The sequence below is a fragment of the Eretmochelys imbricata genome, chromosome 25 (assembly GCF_965152235.1).
Source record: "Eretmochelys imbricata isolate rEreImb1 chromosome 25, rEreImb1.hap1, whole genome shotgun sequence".
Lineage (NCBI taxonomy): Eukaryota > Metazoa > Chordata > Testudines > Cheloniidae > Eretmochelys > Eretmochelys imbricata.
Window position 1 is genome coordinate 2,789,446 of NC_135596.1, and position 16,167 is coordinate 2,805,612.

At 47.7% G+C, this 16,167-nt stretch overlaps 2 protein-coding genes across 2 annotated transcripts in view; both read right to left on the minus strand.

Moving 5' to 3' along the window:
• The window catches only part of LOC144280170 (excitatory amino acid transporter 5-like), a 75,812-nt gene extending 71,662 nt beyond the window's left edge, over positions 1-4,150 (minus strand). Inside the window, exon 1 of the mRNA XM_077841977.1 lies at positions 3,974-4,150. Within this exon, the coding sequence (XP_077698103.1) occupies positions 3,974-4,150 (177 nt within the window). The remainder of the gene's footprint in view (positions 1-3,973) is intronic.
• A 6,483-nt stretch (positions 4,151-10,633) lies between these two features.
• Positions 10,634-16,167, minus strand: part of PRAM1 (PML-RARA regulated adaptor molecule 1) — a 35,936-nt gene continuing 30,402 nt past the window's right edge. The window contains exons 9-10 of the mRNA XM_077842092.1: positions 12,713-12,747; positions 10,634-11,883 (exon numbers count right to left, since the gene is read on the minus strand). Coding sequence (XP_077698218.1) covers positions 11,849-11,883; positions 12,713-12,747 — 70 coding nt within the window. The 3' untranslated portion in view covers positions 10,634-11,848. The remainder of the gene's footprint in view (positions 11,884-12,712; positions 12,748-16,167) is intronic.

Genomic DNA, 16,167 nt, shown 5'->3' on the forward strand with positions numbered 1-16,167 from the left:
TATTGAGGAGGCTTCTGACTATAATAAATTCAAGGATTTGGTTTTAAAACAATTTCAAGTTACACCTAAAACTTACAGAGTAAAATTTAGAGCCCTTAAGAAAGGACCTGGACTAAGTAATGTGGCTTATATAAACCAGATGAAGGATCTGTTAGATAAATGGGTCAAAGGAAGGGGGTAACTAGCATTGAAGGAATGTGTGATTTGATGACTCAGGAGCAATTCCTGAATATGTCCAAGGAGGATATAAAACAGTGTTTATGGGGTAAGAAAATGGACTCAGCAGAAAGTCTTGCTTCTTATGCTGATCAATACGAGCAGTCCCAGACCACCAGAGAGGCGGGGCAAACTGGAACAAAACAAGTGGAGGGAGGAGAGAGAAACAACCCTGGTTGCAGTTGGAACGGATACCAGAAGGGACACCCCCAGACCACACCCTACTACTGGGGGCAGCCCAAGGTCCCAACTACACCCCAAGGAACACTCCAGACACCTTATCATCCTGCCACACCGTTCTCCAGCAACCCACCTCGCCCCAGTGACCCATCAGCTCAACAATGTTTTAAATGTAACAAGCCGGGGCATGTAAAGGCCAACTGCCCCAAGAACTCCAACAGATTACAGTTCATTGCACCAGAATCACACCAGAGGTCCTCAGGCCCAGATACCTCCCAGATACCCTCAGAGCAGAGGGAAGCTGTGAGTGTGGGCAGGAAGAAGGTCACAGCGTGTAGGGACACCGGAGCACAAATGTCGGCTATCCATGCTTCCTTAATGGACCCCAATTTAATCAACCCAGAGGTCCAAGTGATGATTCAACCTTTCAAGTCAAGTCCAGTTTGGCCAATGTACATGGCAGAGGGGCATTGCTGGCACCTGATGGCATATATCACATTGGTAGATGTGCGGGTGATCGAGCCTCTGATAGTGTGGCTGATGTGATTAGGCCCTATGATGGTGTCCCCTGAATAGATATGTGGACACAGTTTGCAACGGGTTTTGTTGCAAGGATAGGTTCCTGGGTTAGTGTTTTTGTTGTGTGGTGTGTGGTTGCTGGTGAGTATTTGCTTCAGGTTGGGGGGCTGTCTGTAAGCAAGGACTGGCCTGTCTTCCAAGATCTGTGAGAGTGATGGGTCATCCTTCAGGACAAGTCATAGATCCTTGATGATGCTTTGGAGAGGTTTTAGTTGAGGGCCGAAGGTGATGTTTAGAGACTAACAAATTTATTTGAGCGTAAGCTTCACCCCCAACTAAAACCTCTCCAACGCATCATCAAGGATCTACAACCTGTCCTGAAGGACGACCCATCACTCTCACAGATCTTGGGAGACAGGCCAGTCCCCCACTACTGTTCCTCACATGTTCTTGTCAACTGCTGGAAATGGCCCACCTTGATTATCACAACAAAAGGTGGGGTTTTTTTTTCCCCTCTCTCTCCTGCTGGTAATAGCTCACCTTACCTGATCACTCTTGTCACAGTGTGTATGGTAACATCCATTGTTTCATGTTCTCTATGTATATAAATCTCCCCACTGTATTTTCCACTGCATGCATCCAATGAAGTGAGCTGTAGCTCACAAAAGCTTATACTCAAATAAATTTGTTAGTTTCTATGGTGCCACAAGTATTCCTTTTCTTTTTGGGGAGGGGCATGTGACCATTCCTGCCCCTCCCTAGCATCACCTTTTATGGTAGCAATACCGCAACCCCCTCACGATAACCTTGTGACCCCCCCCCCCAACTCCTTTTTGGGTCAAGGCCCCTACAGTTACAACACCCTGAAATTTCAGATTTAAATAGCTGAAATCATGAAATGCATGACTTTTTAAATCCTTGACTGTGAAATTGTCCAAAATGGAACATGAATTGGATAGGGCCCTAGCCCTGGGGCACATGGGCTCATTGGGCACGGGAACACAGCAAACTGAACCTCAGTGGGTCATTGGGCACAGACGCTCAGCAGGCAGGGAGACTCCCTCCAAAGCTCAGCAGACGTGTCAGATGGGGTGTCACTGGGCCCTGAGAATCACCAGGCTTGGGGCTTGCTCCACTTAAGTAACCAGCTTATCTCTGCTATGGGCAGCATGCTGGGAGACATAATTGAAGTGACAGACATTTCTAAATCCTGCCAGATTAAATAAGGTTGTTCCAGAATGAGCGGAGCTCTGAGAGGTAACAACCAAACAAAGGCGCCTCTCAGCTACCTAGCATCAGAGCCAGCTAAAATAATGCCTTTGTCAAAAATCGGGAGAGAGTTGTTGTATATTCTAAGAGAACCAATGAATCTAACACGTATTTTTAACTTTATGTTATTCATTAGCACTGCATCAGAGCCAGATTCCTTGTCCATGGTCCAAAGGGTCCTGGGAAATGCTGAAAGATCGGATTAGTACATTACATTTTGGCTCAGTTAATTCCTCTACAAGAAGCTCACAGACAAGAGGCAGCATGATGGCAGGTATCAGAAATTGCTAAATTCTAATCCCACCTCTGCCACTGACTAGTGGTGTGGCTTTGGGCAAATCTCTTCATCTCAGTTGCCAGATCCCTATAATGGGGCTCACTATTTATTGACACACTTCCCAGAGCTGGTGGGAGGATTCCTCAGACTTTGGACAGAGATGTAAAGCGCTATGCATGTGCTAAGTACTATGACAACAGAACCTGGCTCATTTGCACAGTGGAGAAAATCCTGCCCCCAGCAGCGAGCCTGAGTAACTGAACCAGGAACAGGGCAGATGTGTGGAGAGGGGGTGGTGAAATGAACTATTCCCCAAGGCTGCTGTAGCTCCTTGGTGGAGTAACTTGGCGTAGCCTCTCCCAGGGAAAGACCAGACAGCACTGGGTAAGCTAGCCCTGCCTCTCCCCTTACCTACCCATGTCATAGAATCATAGAATATCAGGGTTGGTAGGGACCTCAGGAGGTCATCTAGTCCAACCCCTTGCTCAAAGCAGGACCAATCCTCAACTAAATCATCCCCCAGCCAGGGCTTTGTCAAGCCTGACCTTAAAAACCTCTAAGGAAGGAGATTCTACCACCTCCCTAGGGAATCCATTCCAGTGCTTCACCACCCTCCTAGTGAAAAAGTTTTTCCTAATATCCAACCTAAACCTCCCCCACTGCAACTTAAGACCATTACTCCTTGTTCTGTCATCTGCCACCACTGAGAACAGCCAAGCTCCATCCTCTTTGGAACCCCCTTTCAGGTAGTTGAAAGCAGCTATCAAATTCCCCTCCATTCTTCTCTTCTAAATAATCCCAGTTCCCTCAGCCTCTCCTCATAATTCAAATGTTCCAGCCCCCTAATCATTTTTGTTGCCCTCCACTGGACTCTTTCCAATTTTTCCACATCCTTCTTGTAGTGTGGGGCCCAAAACTGGACACAGTGTCCTACACCTATCTGCACACTGCCAGACAAGGAGCCCTTGCAGAACTGGGCTGCATACCATGCTGGCTTGCCCTGTCCCCACCTTGTGCAATGGAACTGCACTGGTTCCTCAGACAGGGACACCGCCCTAGCAGAGGGAAGGGCAGGGTTTGCCCCACTGTGAGTGAATGATTTCTGTAGATCAGTAAGTGGAGAAATGTTGAGACTGCATGGAGGATTCCCCACCAAAGGGGCCTTTAGTCTGGCAGTTGCAGTTTAGGTTGGATTCCTATGCAAACCTTCAGGCTGTGCCAATCAGTACCTTTTGTGAAAATAAATAAGCATTAGTTCTAAGAGAGCCTGCTAATGGGCTGGCTCTGCGGCTACAGCTCTGCTGGGGAGCAGGGATGAGATGAGCGGGTGTTTTCCTCTGCACAATTCATAGTGTGAGGTTTAATTTAGTGCAGCTTAACACATTTCTACACAAAAGAAGTGTTATAGCAACAGCTCCTTTACACTGAGGAGTTTGAAACACCACCCCCCCCCCGTCCGCCTGTGATCCCACCCCAATTTTTTTGCACATACAACGTGTTTCTGCCACTTACCAGCTCTGTCAGCTCCAGAACGCTTAGCGAAAATCCGAGCAGGCATCCAGTTACAACAGAGAGCATCGAAAGAGTCAAGAGGCCATTCTTTCTCCAGAAAGCTCGGATCCAGTTCCAGATGGCCGAGCAGCTAACGGAAAGTGAGTTTAACAAGGCTTTTTTAATACGTTCCCACATGATCCTCTTCAGAGGTCCAGAAAGTTCCACTCTGAGCAAAATGTCTCTTTGATGCTGCTAATATTCCCAAGGTTGCTAGTAGTCATCATTAGTGATCTTTCTTGTTCTGCAGAATCATTTCCCTTTGCCAGGTTCAGAACCCACCAGAAACCAGATCAGAATCAGAGAACTCTCTCTCACATAATACCAAAGGGAGAACCAGTGTTATACTGCTATTTGGGACCCATTCGCCTTAATGGAAAGTGACATGTTAGACTAGTTAATCCAAGCTTTCTAGCTGGCTGGAAGAAAGGTTGATGACAAAAACATGCATAGGTTAACCCCTTCATTGCTATGTGGTTGCACCAGGTACACTCTCCGCAGCGCTCCCCGTGGACATGGAATCAGAGAGGTTAGAGGACGTTCACACTGCCCAGGAAGCTAGTCCTGGATGGTCGATCCTACAGAGCTTTCACTGGGGTGTACGAGCTTTGCACAGGGTCACAGGTCGAGCGTCCCTGCGGTGGGTCACACACTGGGGATTTAGTAGGCTGACAGCAGTGACTGGAACTTGGATCATGAGAACCGAGATCTGCACATTTCCTTCTTGGTCCCTAATATAACAAGGCCTGTCTGGGGCCTCTGGGTGCCCCTGCAATATCCTTGTTTAATCATAATTAGATCCTGCAGCTTTTGTTCTTACTGTAGCCCCAAAGTCCCACTGATGGATCAATATAAGGGTCTCTGCAGCATAAGAGAGATTTGCAAAACTAAGAATATTCACTATGATCATTAATAAGGCAAATCAAAGAATTAGTGTAGTACCAAGATCCCAACCTATACAACACCTAAGGGTGATGTGAAAGATACAGTCACCTGAGATATTACAAGATTTTCTAAAGCTATAATGCAAAGACAGGTTTCAGAGTCGCAGCCGTGTTAGTCTGTATTCACAAAAAAAAAAGGAGGACTTGCGGCACCTTAGAGACTAACCAATGTATTTGAGCATAAGCATCCAATGAAGTGAGCTGTAGCTCATGAAAGCTTATGCTCAAATAAACTGGTTAGTCTCTAAGGTGCCACAAGTCCTCCTTTTCTTAATGCAAAGATAAGTTTTCTTTAGGTAAAACACGGTATTGTCAGAAATGTGTGAACAGAGAGCTAAAACTGTGCAACTGTTAAGCTTAGCAAAGCCTGTTACAAGACAGATGGAAAATACCGAGGTCCACAGGAGGTCTTGTTAGGAGCAGTGTCCCTTGATGTAATCGTATCTTAGGGCTTGCCTTCACTGCAAAGTTAACTCAAGTCAACTTGAATCCTGTCCCCATGCTAAACCTCTTTGCTTGAGTAAGCTGGCTCACCAGGGGCATAGCCCAAGTGAGCATAATTTGTCGGCTGCTAACACAACCATTACGCAGCATGAGCACAGGCTTGCTCCATGCCAGTGGTGCTCGTCCTTGAGTGCCTTCCAATAATCCCCCGTGTGCCCAGAAGGGTCAGAAAAGATCTGTCAGGGCTCATACATGATAAAAAGCCCAGAGAAGAGTTGTTGCAGGATAAGTATACAATTAAAGAATTAAAGTTAATTTAGCTTTGGTTAAGGAAATATATCTGTGCTTCAAAGAAAGACCCTGACTCAAGTAGAAGGAAGGCCTTGGGGAGAAAGGCAGTTGTAAATCTTATCTGGATTAAGACTGGAAATAAGGGGGAACTATCTCAGATTGGTTTTTAGATGGTCAATCATTGGCAATAACATCACTTTGTTGCCGGCACCCAGTGCCAAGAGGCTAAACAACAGCTGAAGTTGGTTCGTTACCCGGTGTGCTACACCCAATAATCACAACAGGGTGGAGAAGCAGAAAAGTTTATTTGAAGCTTCAAAAAGGTACAGGGAGATTTGAATCTCAAATCCTGTACCCAGAGCAGGAAGTTACACAGGCTTTTATACATCCTTTTTCCCAGCATACTTATCCAACAGCAAGCTGCCCCAAGTATCCATATAGCCAGTCAATCCAGTTCCCAGCTAGTTCCCTGGTTCTCTGTATCATTTGTTAAAGTATACATAAAGCTGCTTTATTCAGCATTGTTCTTCCATATCTGCCCTGTGTGACCTTGCTTAGTTTCAGGCAGCCTGACTCTGGAACATATTGTTGCAGATCCTCAGCATAACTGCTGTGTGTGCCTCCAGGCAGGGGGGCCAAGGACACTTGGGCCTAGTACGCAGAGCTGCTGCGAGTGCCTCAAGGCGGGAGGGGGGGGCCAAGGACACCTGGGCCTAGTGCGAGGGGGCTTCATCGACACTCGTGGTCTTCCATCCCCTCGAGTTACCTAGTGGCCATGCCCCAGTGTCCCCAACAACTTGTTTGTTAAAGGGTATAAAGAGTAATTTCTGAAAGGGTTCATTGCTAATACCTGCCTGACCACGCTGGAGCTGACCAATAAGGGTCTAAGCACCTCTGGGATTCGCCCATTTGTGAGTATCTTGAACAAATTCTTAGAAAATTTTTGTTACTGTTTGAGTGTAGTAAATTACTTATTAGTTAGGCTTTTTAGGCATGTTTAGAGCAGCTGCTCAAAGTACCATTTGGCCTTTGGATTTAATAAAGGAATTTACAGTTAAATTGGTGTTTTCCCATATTAATAGTGATTTCAAATATTATTAATAATTCCAACAGCCATGGTCTTGGGCCAGAATCACGCACAGGGTCAAAGCAGTATCACAGGGAGAAGCCACGCCCAGGGTCAAAGCCAGAGTCGTGACTGGGGTTAGGACAAGGGAGCAGGAACTTGGTCTCGGGGGTCTGGCCAACAGGTGTTTGACAGGAACAGGAAGCTTTATGTTAAGAACTACTCAGCTGATCCCACTGAGTCAGCAGTAGCCTCTGTCGTGGGGTATCAGCGACAGTTTCCCGCAGTGGCCTTGTAGCCTGGTGGTCGAGACCTCTAGTGACTGACACCTGCCCTCCCCCTGGAGAGGTACCTTCGGGTGAAGCTTTTTTCAGGGCGGCCCATGGTTTTGCAGGGGCATGAACATGATGGGCTGGCTCCAAGGACGTTCTTCAGGCCCCTAACCTCCCCAGTGAAGCAAACGGTGCGGCGCTTTCTGCGTCTGGGAACCCAGCACATTCCGAAGTGCATAGTCCTTGTGGGCCTGGACGCGAACGGGGGGCAGCGGTAGTGGAACCAGATCATCCAGGAACAGCTTCAGGAGGCATCCATGAAATGCTGGATGGACCTTTCAGAATCGAGGGATCAATTCAAATGCCACCAGATTGATTTGCCGAAGAATGGGGTAAGGGCCTGTGTTTCAGTTGCCCAATTTGTGTGCAGATTGGCCAATCTAGACATTTAGTGGACAGCCGTACTTTTTGACCATCCTTCCGAGGTGGGGCCTCTTGGCAGTTTTTGTCAGTGTGACATTTGTAGGCTATTTTGGCAGCTTCTACATCAGGGGTGGGCAAACTTTTTGGCCCAAGGGCCACACTTGGGAATAGAAACTGTATGACAGGCCATGAATGCTCACAGAATTGGGGTTGGGGTATGGGAGAGAGTGAGGGCTCTGGTTGGGGATGTGGGCTCCAGGGTGGGGCCAGAAATGTGGAGTTCAGGAGGGGACTCGGGGCTGGGGTGGGGGAGTAGGGTGCAGGGTCGGGGTGGGGCTGGGCATGAGGAGTTTGGGGTGTAGGAGGGTGCTCTGGGCTGGGACCGAGGGGTTCAGAGGGTGGGAGGGGGATCAGGGCTGGGACAGGGGGTTGGGATGTGGGAAAGGGTTGAGGCTCCGGCTGGGGGTATGGGTTCTGGGGTGAGGCTGGGGATGAGGGGTTTGGGGTGCAGGAGGGTGCTCTGGGCTGGGATCAAGGGGTTCGGAGGGCGGGAGAGAGGTCAGGGCTGGGGCAGGAGTTGGGCCATGGGGAGGCTCAGGGGTGCAGGGTCTGGGCGGTGCTTACCTCATGCGGCTCCCGGAAGCAGCGGCCATGTCCCCTCTCCGGCTCCTCCACGGAACCAAGGCCAGGTGGCTCTGCGTGCTGCCCTGTCTGCAGGCACTGCCCCTGCAGCTCCCATTGGCCGCAGTTCCTGGCCAATGGGAGCTCTGGGGGTGGCGCTTTGGTGGGGGCAGCATACAGAGTGAAGCCCTGTGGCTGCCCCTACACATAGGAGCTGGAGTGGGGCCATGCCGCTGCTTCTGGGGGCAGCATGAAGTGGTCCCTGACCCTGCTCCCTGGCTGGAGCGCCAGAGTGCCGGAGCAGGGCAAGCCCCTGACCCCGCTCCCCAGCGGGAGCTCGAGGGCCGGCTTAAAACGGCTGGCGGGCCGGATCTGGCCCACAGGCCATAGTTTGCCCACCCCTGCTCTACATGCTCCTTTAGGTTAGGATCTTATGAATAGACTGTACCAGATCTGAGGCAGCAGAAACTGCCACAGGTGGTGGGGGACAGAGGGATGGAGCCATGGATGAAAACCATACTTGGAGTAAAAAGGACTGAATTTGGTAGAAGCATGGTTTGCATTATTATAAGTAAATTCGGCTAATGGGAGTAATGCAATGTAGTGATTTTGGCATTGGTTCAGGAAACTGTGTAGCTACTGCTCAAGTACCTGGTTGACTTGTTTTGATTGGCCAGCCGTCTGGGGCTGATGGGAGGTGGATGTATGAGAACGGACATCCAGGAGGTGAAACGTTTCCTTCCAAAACCTGGATGTCAACTGAGAGCCCCAATCTGTGGTAAGATGATTGGGGAGACTATGGAGTTGAAAAGCATGCATAATTAGGAGTTGTGGGTAGTATCTGTGTTCGAGAGGTGTACACGTGGAAGAAGATGCACCATTTTAGTGAGCTGATCGAATATGGCTAATATGATATTGTGTTGTTCTGCTTCTGTACGACTAAGAAATCAAGAGTTATATCTGACCATGGTCAGGAAGAGGTTTTGGATGGTATCAGGCTGAAAGACTTGCTTTTGGAGGTCTTAGAGTGCAGGTGTCACAGGACCTCGCATCATCCTGCATCTGCAGCCACCAGAATGAGCGAGCTACTGCACGCCAAGTCTAGGACTGTCCAAACTGACCCACCCAAGGGGTGGCATGGTGAATGTGCAGTACCTCGAGTCACAGGGGACCCTCGGGGATATAAAGGTGGTCATTAACATAGAAGAGCTTGTCGGACCAGAAGTAATGGTGTAGGGTGGTCCCAAGGAGGCCCTCCTTGGATAATGTTACGAGCTTTACAAAAGGACCATGAGGAAGAGCTACTTGACGTGAGGTAAAGAAGCCCGATGACAGTTCCACAAAGACAAAGGTGTGGTTTTACTATGTTGGGTGGTGGTTCTTCGGGATTCACAGGTTCCATATAGTTATCTCCCTTCTGTGAAAGGGCATCTGCCTTACCTTTTTTGTGGCCTGGGCAGTAAGCGATTGTGAAGTCAAACCTTGAAAAGAACAAGGCCCAGCATAACAGCTGCTGATTCACAGCCTTGATGGATCATATATATTCCAGGTTTTTGTGATCTGTTAAGACTAGTATGGGGTGTTTTGCCCCTTTGAGGTAGAGTTGCCATGTCTTGAGCCCTGCCTTGATTGTGAGTAATTCCTTGTCAGCTATTTCATAATTGCATTCAGCTGAAGTAAGTTTTTGAGCGGGGGGGGGAAGGACAGGGATGCATCTCCTGTTGGGACCCCGTTCTTTGGGACAGTACCGCCCCAATGTCTACATCAGAGGCATCAGTTTTAAGGATAAAAGATTGGTTGGGGTCAGAGTGGGCTAGCACTGGGGCTGAGGTGAAGTCTACCTTCACAAGTTCAAAAGCTCGACAGGCCTCGGGAAGTCAGTGAAATTTAGCAGGTTTATGAAGGATGGTGGTTATGGGAAATGTGACGTTTGAAAAGTCGGAGATAAATCTATAGAAGTTGGCAAATCCCATGAATTTCTGAATGTGTCAAATAATCCAGAGCTCTGCCAAGTCCTGAGCCGCTGACACCTTCTGAGGATCCATCCATAGCCCTCCTGCTGATGGATGAACCCCAAAAATGTGATGGATCACTTATTGAATTGCTCTTTTCCAGCTTTGCGCACAACTCATGCTGGTGTAATCTCGTGAGAACTTTGCAGACATGTTGGTCATGGCTTGCTTGGTCACTGGAGTATATTACGGCAGGTTTCAGAGTAGCAGCCGTGTTAGTCTGTATTCGCAAAAAGAAAAGGAGGACTTGTGGCACCTTAGAGACTAACCAATTTATTTGAGCATAAGCTTTCGTGCTCATGAAAGCTTATGCTCAAATAAATTGGTTAGTCTCTAAGGTGCCACAAGTCCTCCTTTTCTTTTTGGAGTACATTAGAATATCATCCAGATATTCAACCACATTTTGGTCTAGGATGCCTCAAAGAATGTCGTTAATTAGGTACTGAAAGGTGGCAGGGTATTAGTATCTTTATTTGTCTTGCAGTGGCGCCTAGAGGCCCCAGCCAAGTTCAGGCCCCACAGTGCTAGGCGCTGTACATATACATAGTAAGGGACAGTCCCTGCCCCGAAGGGTTCACAATCAAACAGGAGAGACAGAAGAAGAACCAGTTTCCCCATTTCACAAATGGGAAACAAGGCAGAGCACGGTACAAAGATTGTACAGGGAGTCTGTGGCAGAGCCAAGACCTGAAACCAAATCTCCCAAATCCCAGGACAGGGCTTTAATCACAAGATCAACCTCTATCTCTCTGTGGCCAGCTGCCAGGGGAAGACTCAACTGGATTGTCACTAGCTCACTTGCAAAGAACAAGAAATTGGGCTTGTCCCTTTCTATTCCATTCTGAGCTATCAAGGCCTAAATGGGTTTTGAAAACTCCCCTTGTCTTTCCCCTCAAGCTATCAGGACTATCCTGTTTGGCCTTTCCTAATTTTGCTACATGCCACCTTAGCGGGTGGCAGAAATGGAGCAGGAGCCTTCTCAGATCTCAGTTCAAGGGATGGGGCTTTGAATCATTAACAAAGATATCCTTCCTCCCAACTGGGTTTTGTATTTGCACCTGTGTAACTCAGTGTTACTGGACTCTCCGTCCCTTCCCAGGGCTAGTCTCCACTGGCGGTGCTTTAGCGTGGTTTGTGTGGTCGCGGTGCAGCACTGGGAGAGAGCTCTCCAAGAGCTCTAAGAAAACTACCTCCGCGAGGGGCGTAGCTACCAGTACTGGGGCACTGTCTACACTAGCGCTGAAACTTGCTGCACTCAGAGGGGGTGTTTTTTCAATTGCCAGTGTAGACAATTACAGTAAATTGCCAGTGTAGACAAGCCCTAAGTTGCTGAGGCTTCACATACTTGGAAGCAGAGATATCAGATTCTTCTCAGGAAAAACAAGACAGACGAGATCTGGATTTCTAAGCTAAACAACCAGCAAAATTAAAAAAACCCAAAAAAACTCTCAGGTCATCACCATACTTTACATAGACAAAAACAAGACACACAGCAGATTCTTTATTTGCAGCTCACTTGTAACCTGTTTCTCTGAACACTATTGTGGTTCCTGTCCTACTTTTGAGTAGTTTTGCTGAATACGGGGCAAAATCCTTCCAGAAGCCCAACATATTAAAAAATTAACCACCCTGCCATGTTACAAAGGACACGTTGCTTTTGGAACACTAACTGTGGAGAAGGCAACTCCCATTTCGAAGAAGGAAACTTGCATTTAATGTTTTCATGTTTCTGTCCTCACAGCCTCCCCCCTCTGCTGGTGAAATCACTTGCTGACTTTGGTGGAAGAATTAATTTCATCTGAGGAAGATAAGCAGAGAATATATGTATCCATTAGAGAGCTAATAACTAAAGATCTGCTGTACAGAGCAGATCTGCACTCACCCATCGTGTAGGTATGCAGAGCTTTTCTCCCCAGTTCCCACTCTACATGTCTGCCGGGGAGCAGTCAGAGTTAGCAAACTCACTGAACAACTGGCCAGGAAAAGGTGAAATGGCTCAGCCAGCCCAACCACTAACATCTGCTCTCATAAAAGCGGCAAAGAGTGGATCTGCTCTCATGTGGTTCTTTGTGGATTCAAGGGAGGTGGGCAGAGGGGGTGAGCTGAAGAGACAGTGGGGGAAAGCCATATGAGAAGGGAAACAAAGCAGGTCAAACTTGCCAGGAGCTCAGTAACCTCTGGGGAGGAGAGAGAGAGATGGGGTCTCTCAGGGAAGAGAGACTGGGGAGAAGGAAACCCCAAAGAAGGGAGAAGGGGAGTGAGATCCTGGAGAGGGCAAGGGTGAGCCTGCTGTCTGGTTCCTGGAGACTGGGCAATGTAATATACTCAAATTCCTATCTACTATTAATAAGCAAATAGTACGCATATTTGGCGGCCCAACATGGGCAGGTCTGGTAGGACCCTCCACAGAGCAGTCTCTGCATTGCAAGGGATCTGCTCTGCTCCCCTGCAGATGAAATTAATGCCACTAGCCATGATGGGAGGTGGGCAGGAGGCATCATGTCCAGACTCAAATATCTCCAGTGAGCTAGGCTACTTGTCTCACTGTAAATTACAAGCGCTTAGCCCTGTAGTCACCTCTGAATCTGGGGTGGGGGAGGGGAAGTGGGGTTAATTTGGATACCTACCACAAAAGGCAACGTCATCGTAAATGTCAGTGTCCCTACGATTGAAAAGAACAAGGTACTGTGAGATTTACGGCCTCTGGACAGCTGTTTCGCTTCTCTCATGTGTCTCTGGGAAGCCATGGACAGGTAGAGGCAGAGTCACATGGGCATGTAACAAGTTAAAAAAGCTTTAAATACAGAGCATAGGAACATGGGAATAACAAGACCAGATCAGACCCAAGGTCCTTCTAGCCCAGTGTCCTGTCATAGAATCATAGAATATCAGGGTTGGAAGGGACCTCAGGAGGTCATCTAGTCCAACCCCCAGCTCAAAGCAGGACCAATCCCCAACTAAATCATCCCAGCCAGGGTTTTGTCAAGCCTGACCTTAAAAATATCTAAGGAAGGAGATTCCACCACCTCCCTAGGTAACGCATTCCAGTGTTTCACCACCCTCCTAGTGAAAAAGTTTTTCCTAATATCCAACCTAAACCTCCCCCACTGCAACTTGAGACCATTACGCCTTGTTCTGTCATCAGCTCCCACTGAGAACAGTCTAGATCCATCCCCTTTGGAACCCCCTTTCAGGTAGTTGAAAGCAGCTATCAAATCCCCCCTCATTCTTCTCTTCCGCAGACTAAACAATCCCAGTTCCCTCAGCCTCTCCTCATAAGTCATGTGCTCCAGTCCCCTAATCATTTTTGTTGCCCTCCGCTGGACATTTTCCAATTTTTCAACATCCTTCTTGTAGCGTGGGGCCCAAAACTGGACACATACTCCAGATGAGGCCTGACACAGGTGGGTATATGTTTCTAATGTAACAATGGTGTTCTCATTATCCATAGTAAAGGTCCAGTCCTTTTGTGAATCCTCCAGGGTCTCTTGGTCTCAGTGGTATGTAGTGGCAGCTAGTTCTATGGGTTAATTTTGCATCATGTACTTCCTTTTATCATTTTCCAATGTCTTACTTTTTGATTTCAGCAAAGGGCCTCTTGCTCTTGCATTATAAGAAAGGGCAAATAGGAATGGGTGTCTGACTTTCTCTAAGCCAGGTTTCAGAGTAGCAGCCGCGTTAGTCTGTATTCCCAAAAAGAAAAGGAGGACTTGTGGCACCTTAGAGACTAACCAATTTATTTGAGCATAAGCTTTTGTGAGCTACAGCCCACTTCATCGATGTGAACTGTAGCTCACGAAAGCTTATGCTCAAATAAATTGGTTAGTTTCTAAGGTGCCACTAGTACTCCTTTTCTTTTCTCTAAGCCATTTGTTATTTTCTGTTCCTCTCTCATGTCCCTTCTGGATTTGTCTCCTGTCTGGATTTAACTGTCGCTATATTTTCAATCTTGTTTCACAGGAGAGGTTTCCAGGCCTCTAAATCAGTTTTGTGGCCTGTCTCTGAACCTCTCTCTATTTCCCCGGCAGCCTTTGGAGATGGATATGAAACATCAGAACTGAACACAGCTCTCTGAGGCGGGGAGGGGTACTGATTTACATAGACTCATGGGCTTTAAGTCCAGAAAGTACCATTGTGAACATCTAGTCTGACCTCCTGCACATCACAAGCCACAGAACCTCACCCAGCCACTCCTGCAATGGGCCCAGAACCTCTGGCTGAGTTACTGACATCCTCAAATCATGATTTAAAGACTTCAAGTTACAGAGAATCCACCATTTACACTAGTTTAAACCAGCAAGTGCCCCGTGCCCCATGCTGCCGAGGAAGGCAAAAAACCCCAGGGTCTCTGCCAATTTGACTGGGGGGGAAATTCCCTCCTGACCCCAAATATGGTGATCAGTTAGATCCTCATCATGTCGGGAAGACCTACCAGCCAGACACATGGAAAGAATTCACTGTAGTAACTCAGAGCCTTCCCTTTTTTATATACTGGCATTATAGCATTTTCAGCATTATCTTCAGTCACATTCCTTATGCAAGCTAATATTGTGTTAGAACCTATCAATATGTAGGATCTAGCAGACCTGTGTACCATCTGTATTGCTATATGAGTCAGAGACCTGGACCCTCTTATAGGCAGACTTGGAACAGCTAGAGGCAGTCCATATGCACTGTCAGCACCAAATCCTGAGCATCAAGTGGTTTGACTGTGCAAAATGTCACAGTCTCGCAAAGACTTGGCCTTCCTTCAACTGCTCATTATATTCAGCAGTGGTGTTGCATGTTCTTCAGCTGTGTGGCCAGGATGGACAAAAATATCCCTGCACCCTGAGCTCTCAAAATCTGCACTGACACGCAAAGGGGTGTGCGCTCTGATCCTACCCGGTGCCAGGCCAGCCCAGAGATTCGTGGATTCACGGGATTGAACCACATCTGGGAACTTCACTACACAATGCCAAGTGCAACACCATCACCCTTGGTCACTTTGGCTGGCACAATGGTCCGTCGTAGACTACGTGTGATTGATGATGAATGTGTATGAGTCATCTAATCGTCCCCTCCAATGTCCACTACGGTGCCTTTGTCAATGGTGAATTCCATCTGCCATTGTGCTATCCATTCACCTACCTTTGTTGGCTCCCTCTAAAGTTCCTCACATTTTTCTCGAGTCTTGAGTAACCTATTTCATGTTGTGTCATCTATAAATGGCATTCGCCCTCTTTTCAAGACCACTACTAAGGCTATGAAATACCACTGGTCCATTTACAGGACTTTGGGACATCCCCCTGTTGAACCTTTCCTGTGCTGAAAACTAACCACTGATTCCTCCTCTTTGTTTTTGTCTCAGACAGCTTTAGATCCATGATAATACGTCACCTCTCGGACCGCAACTACTTCCCTTCCCTTCCCTTTCTTTCCCTTCCCTTCTTTTGTAGCCTCATTGGAAAGACTTTGTCAGAGGCTTCAAAATTACGTCATCTAAAAGTCTCCTTTATCCATTTTTCTCACTCACAGAAGGAATCCTCCAGGCTGGAGAGTAACAGGTGGACTAAGCCTGCTCAAAAGTCACAGGAGGAGCTGATAGGCTAAAGATAGAGCACAAATCCTCCAAAATTTCAGTAAGGGGGTAGGTGCCTAAATACCTTTGAGATCTGGGTCTTGGTGCCTTCCAGGCTCTGCCCCTATAACCCAAGGGACTGTAGAACCCCACAGTCTGCTGCATGACAGGGAGGGTCCCTTCCAAGTTGCTGAGTGAATGGGCTGATGTGGGCTACTCTTGGTGTGTTGCCATCAGTGTCAGACCATTCCGGTCACTGGACAGAGCTGGGCAGTGTCCAGAACTCACAGACAGACCAACCCGTCGTGAGGATTCGCTGATCTCTAATGTATCGGTTTGATCCAGTATGCTCCCTTGTGACACCTTAAATACCTGACAGCATCTCAGCTTTGTACCTGAAAAGACTAGGTGCAGGATGATCTCTCCCGGACATCCTTAGACTAATGCAGATTAAAGAGTTTTTCAGATGATTTCTTTGTGGTAAAGCACTACTCTCCCACCTCCACAACCTGACCTATTCTC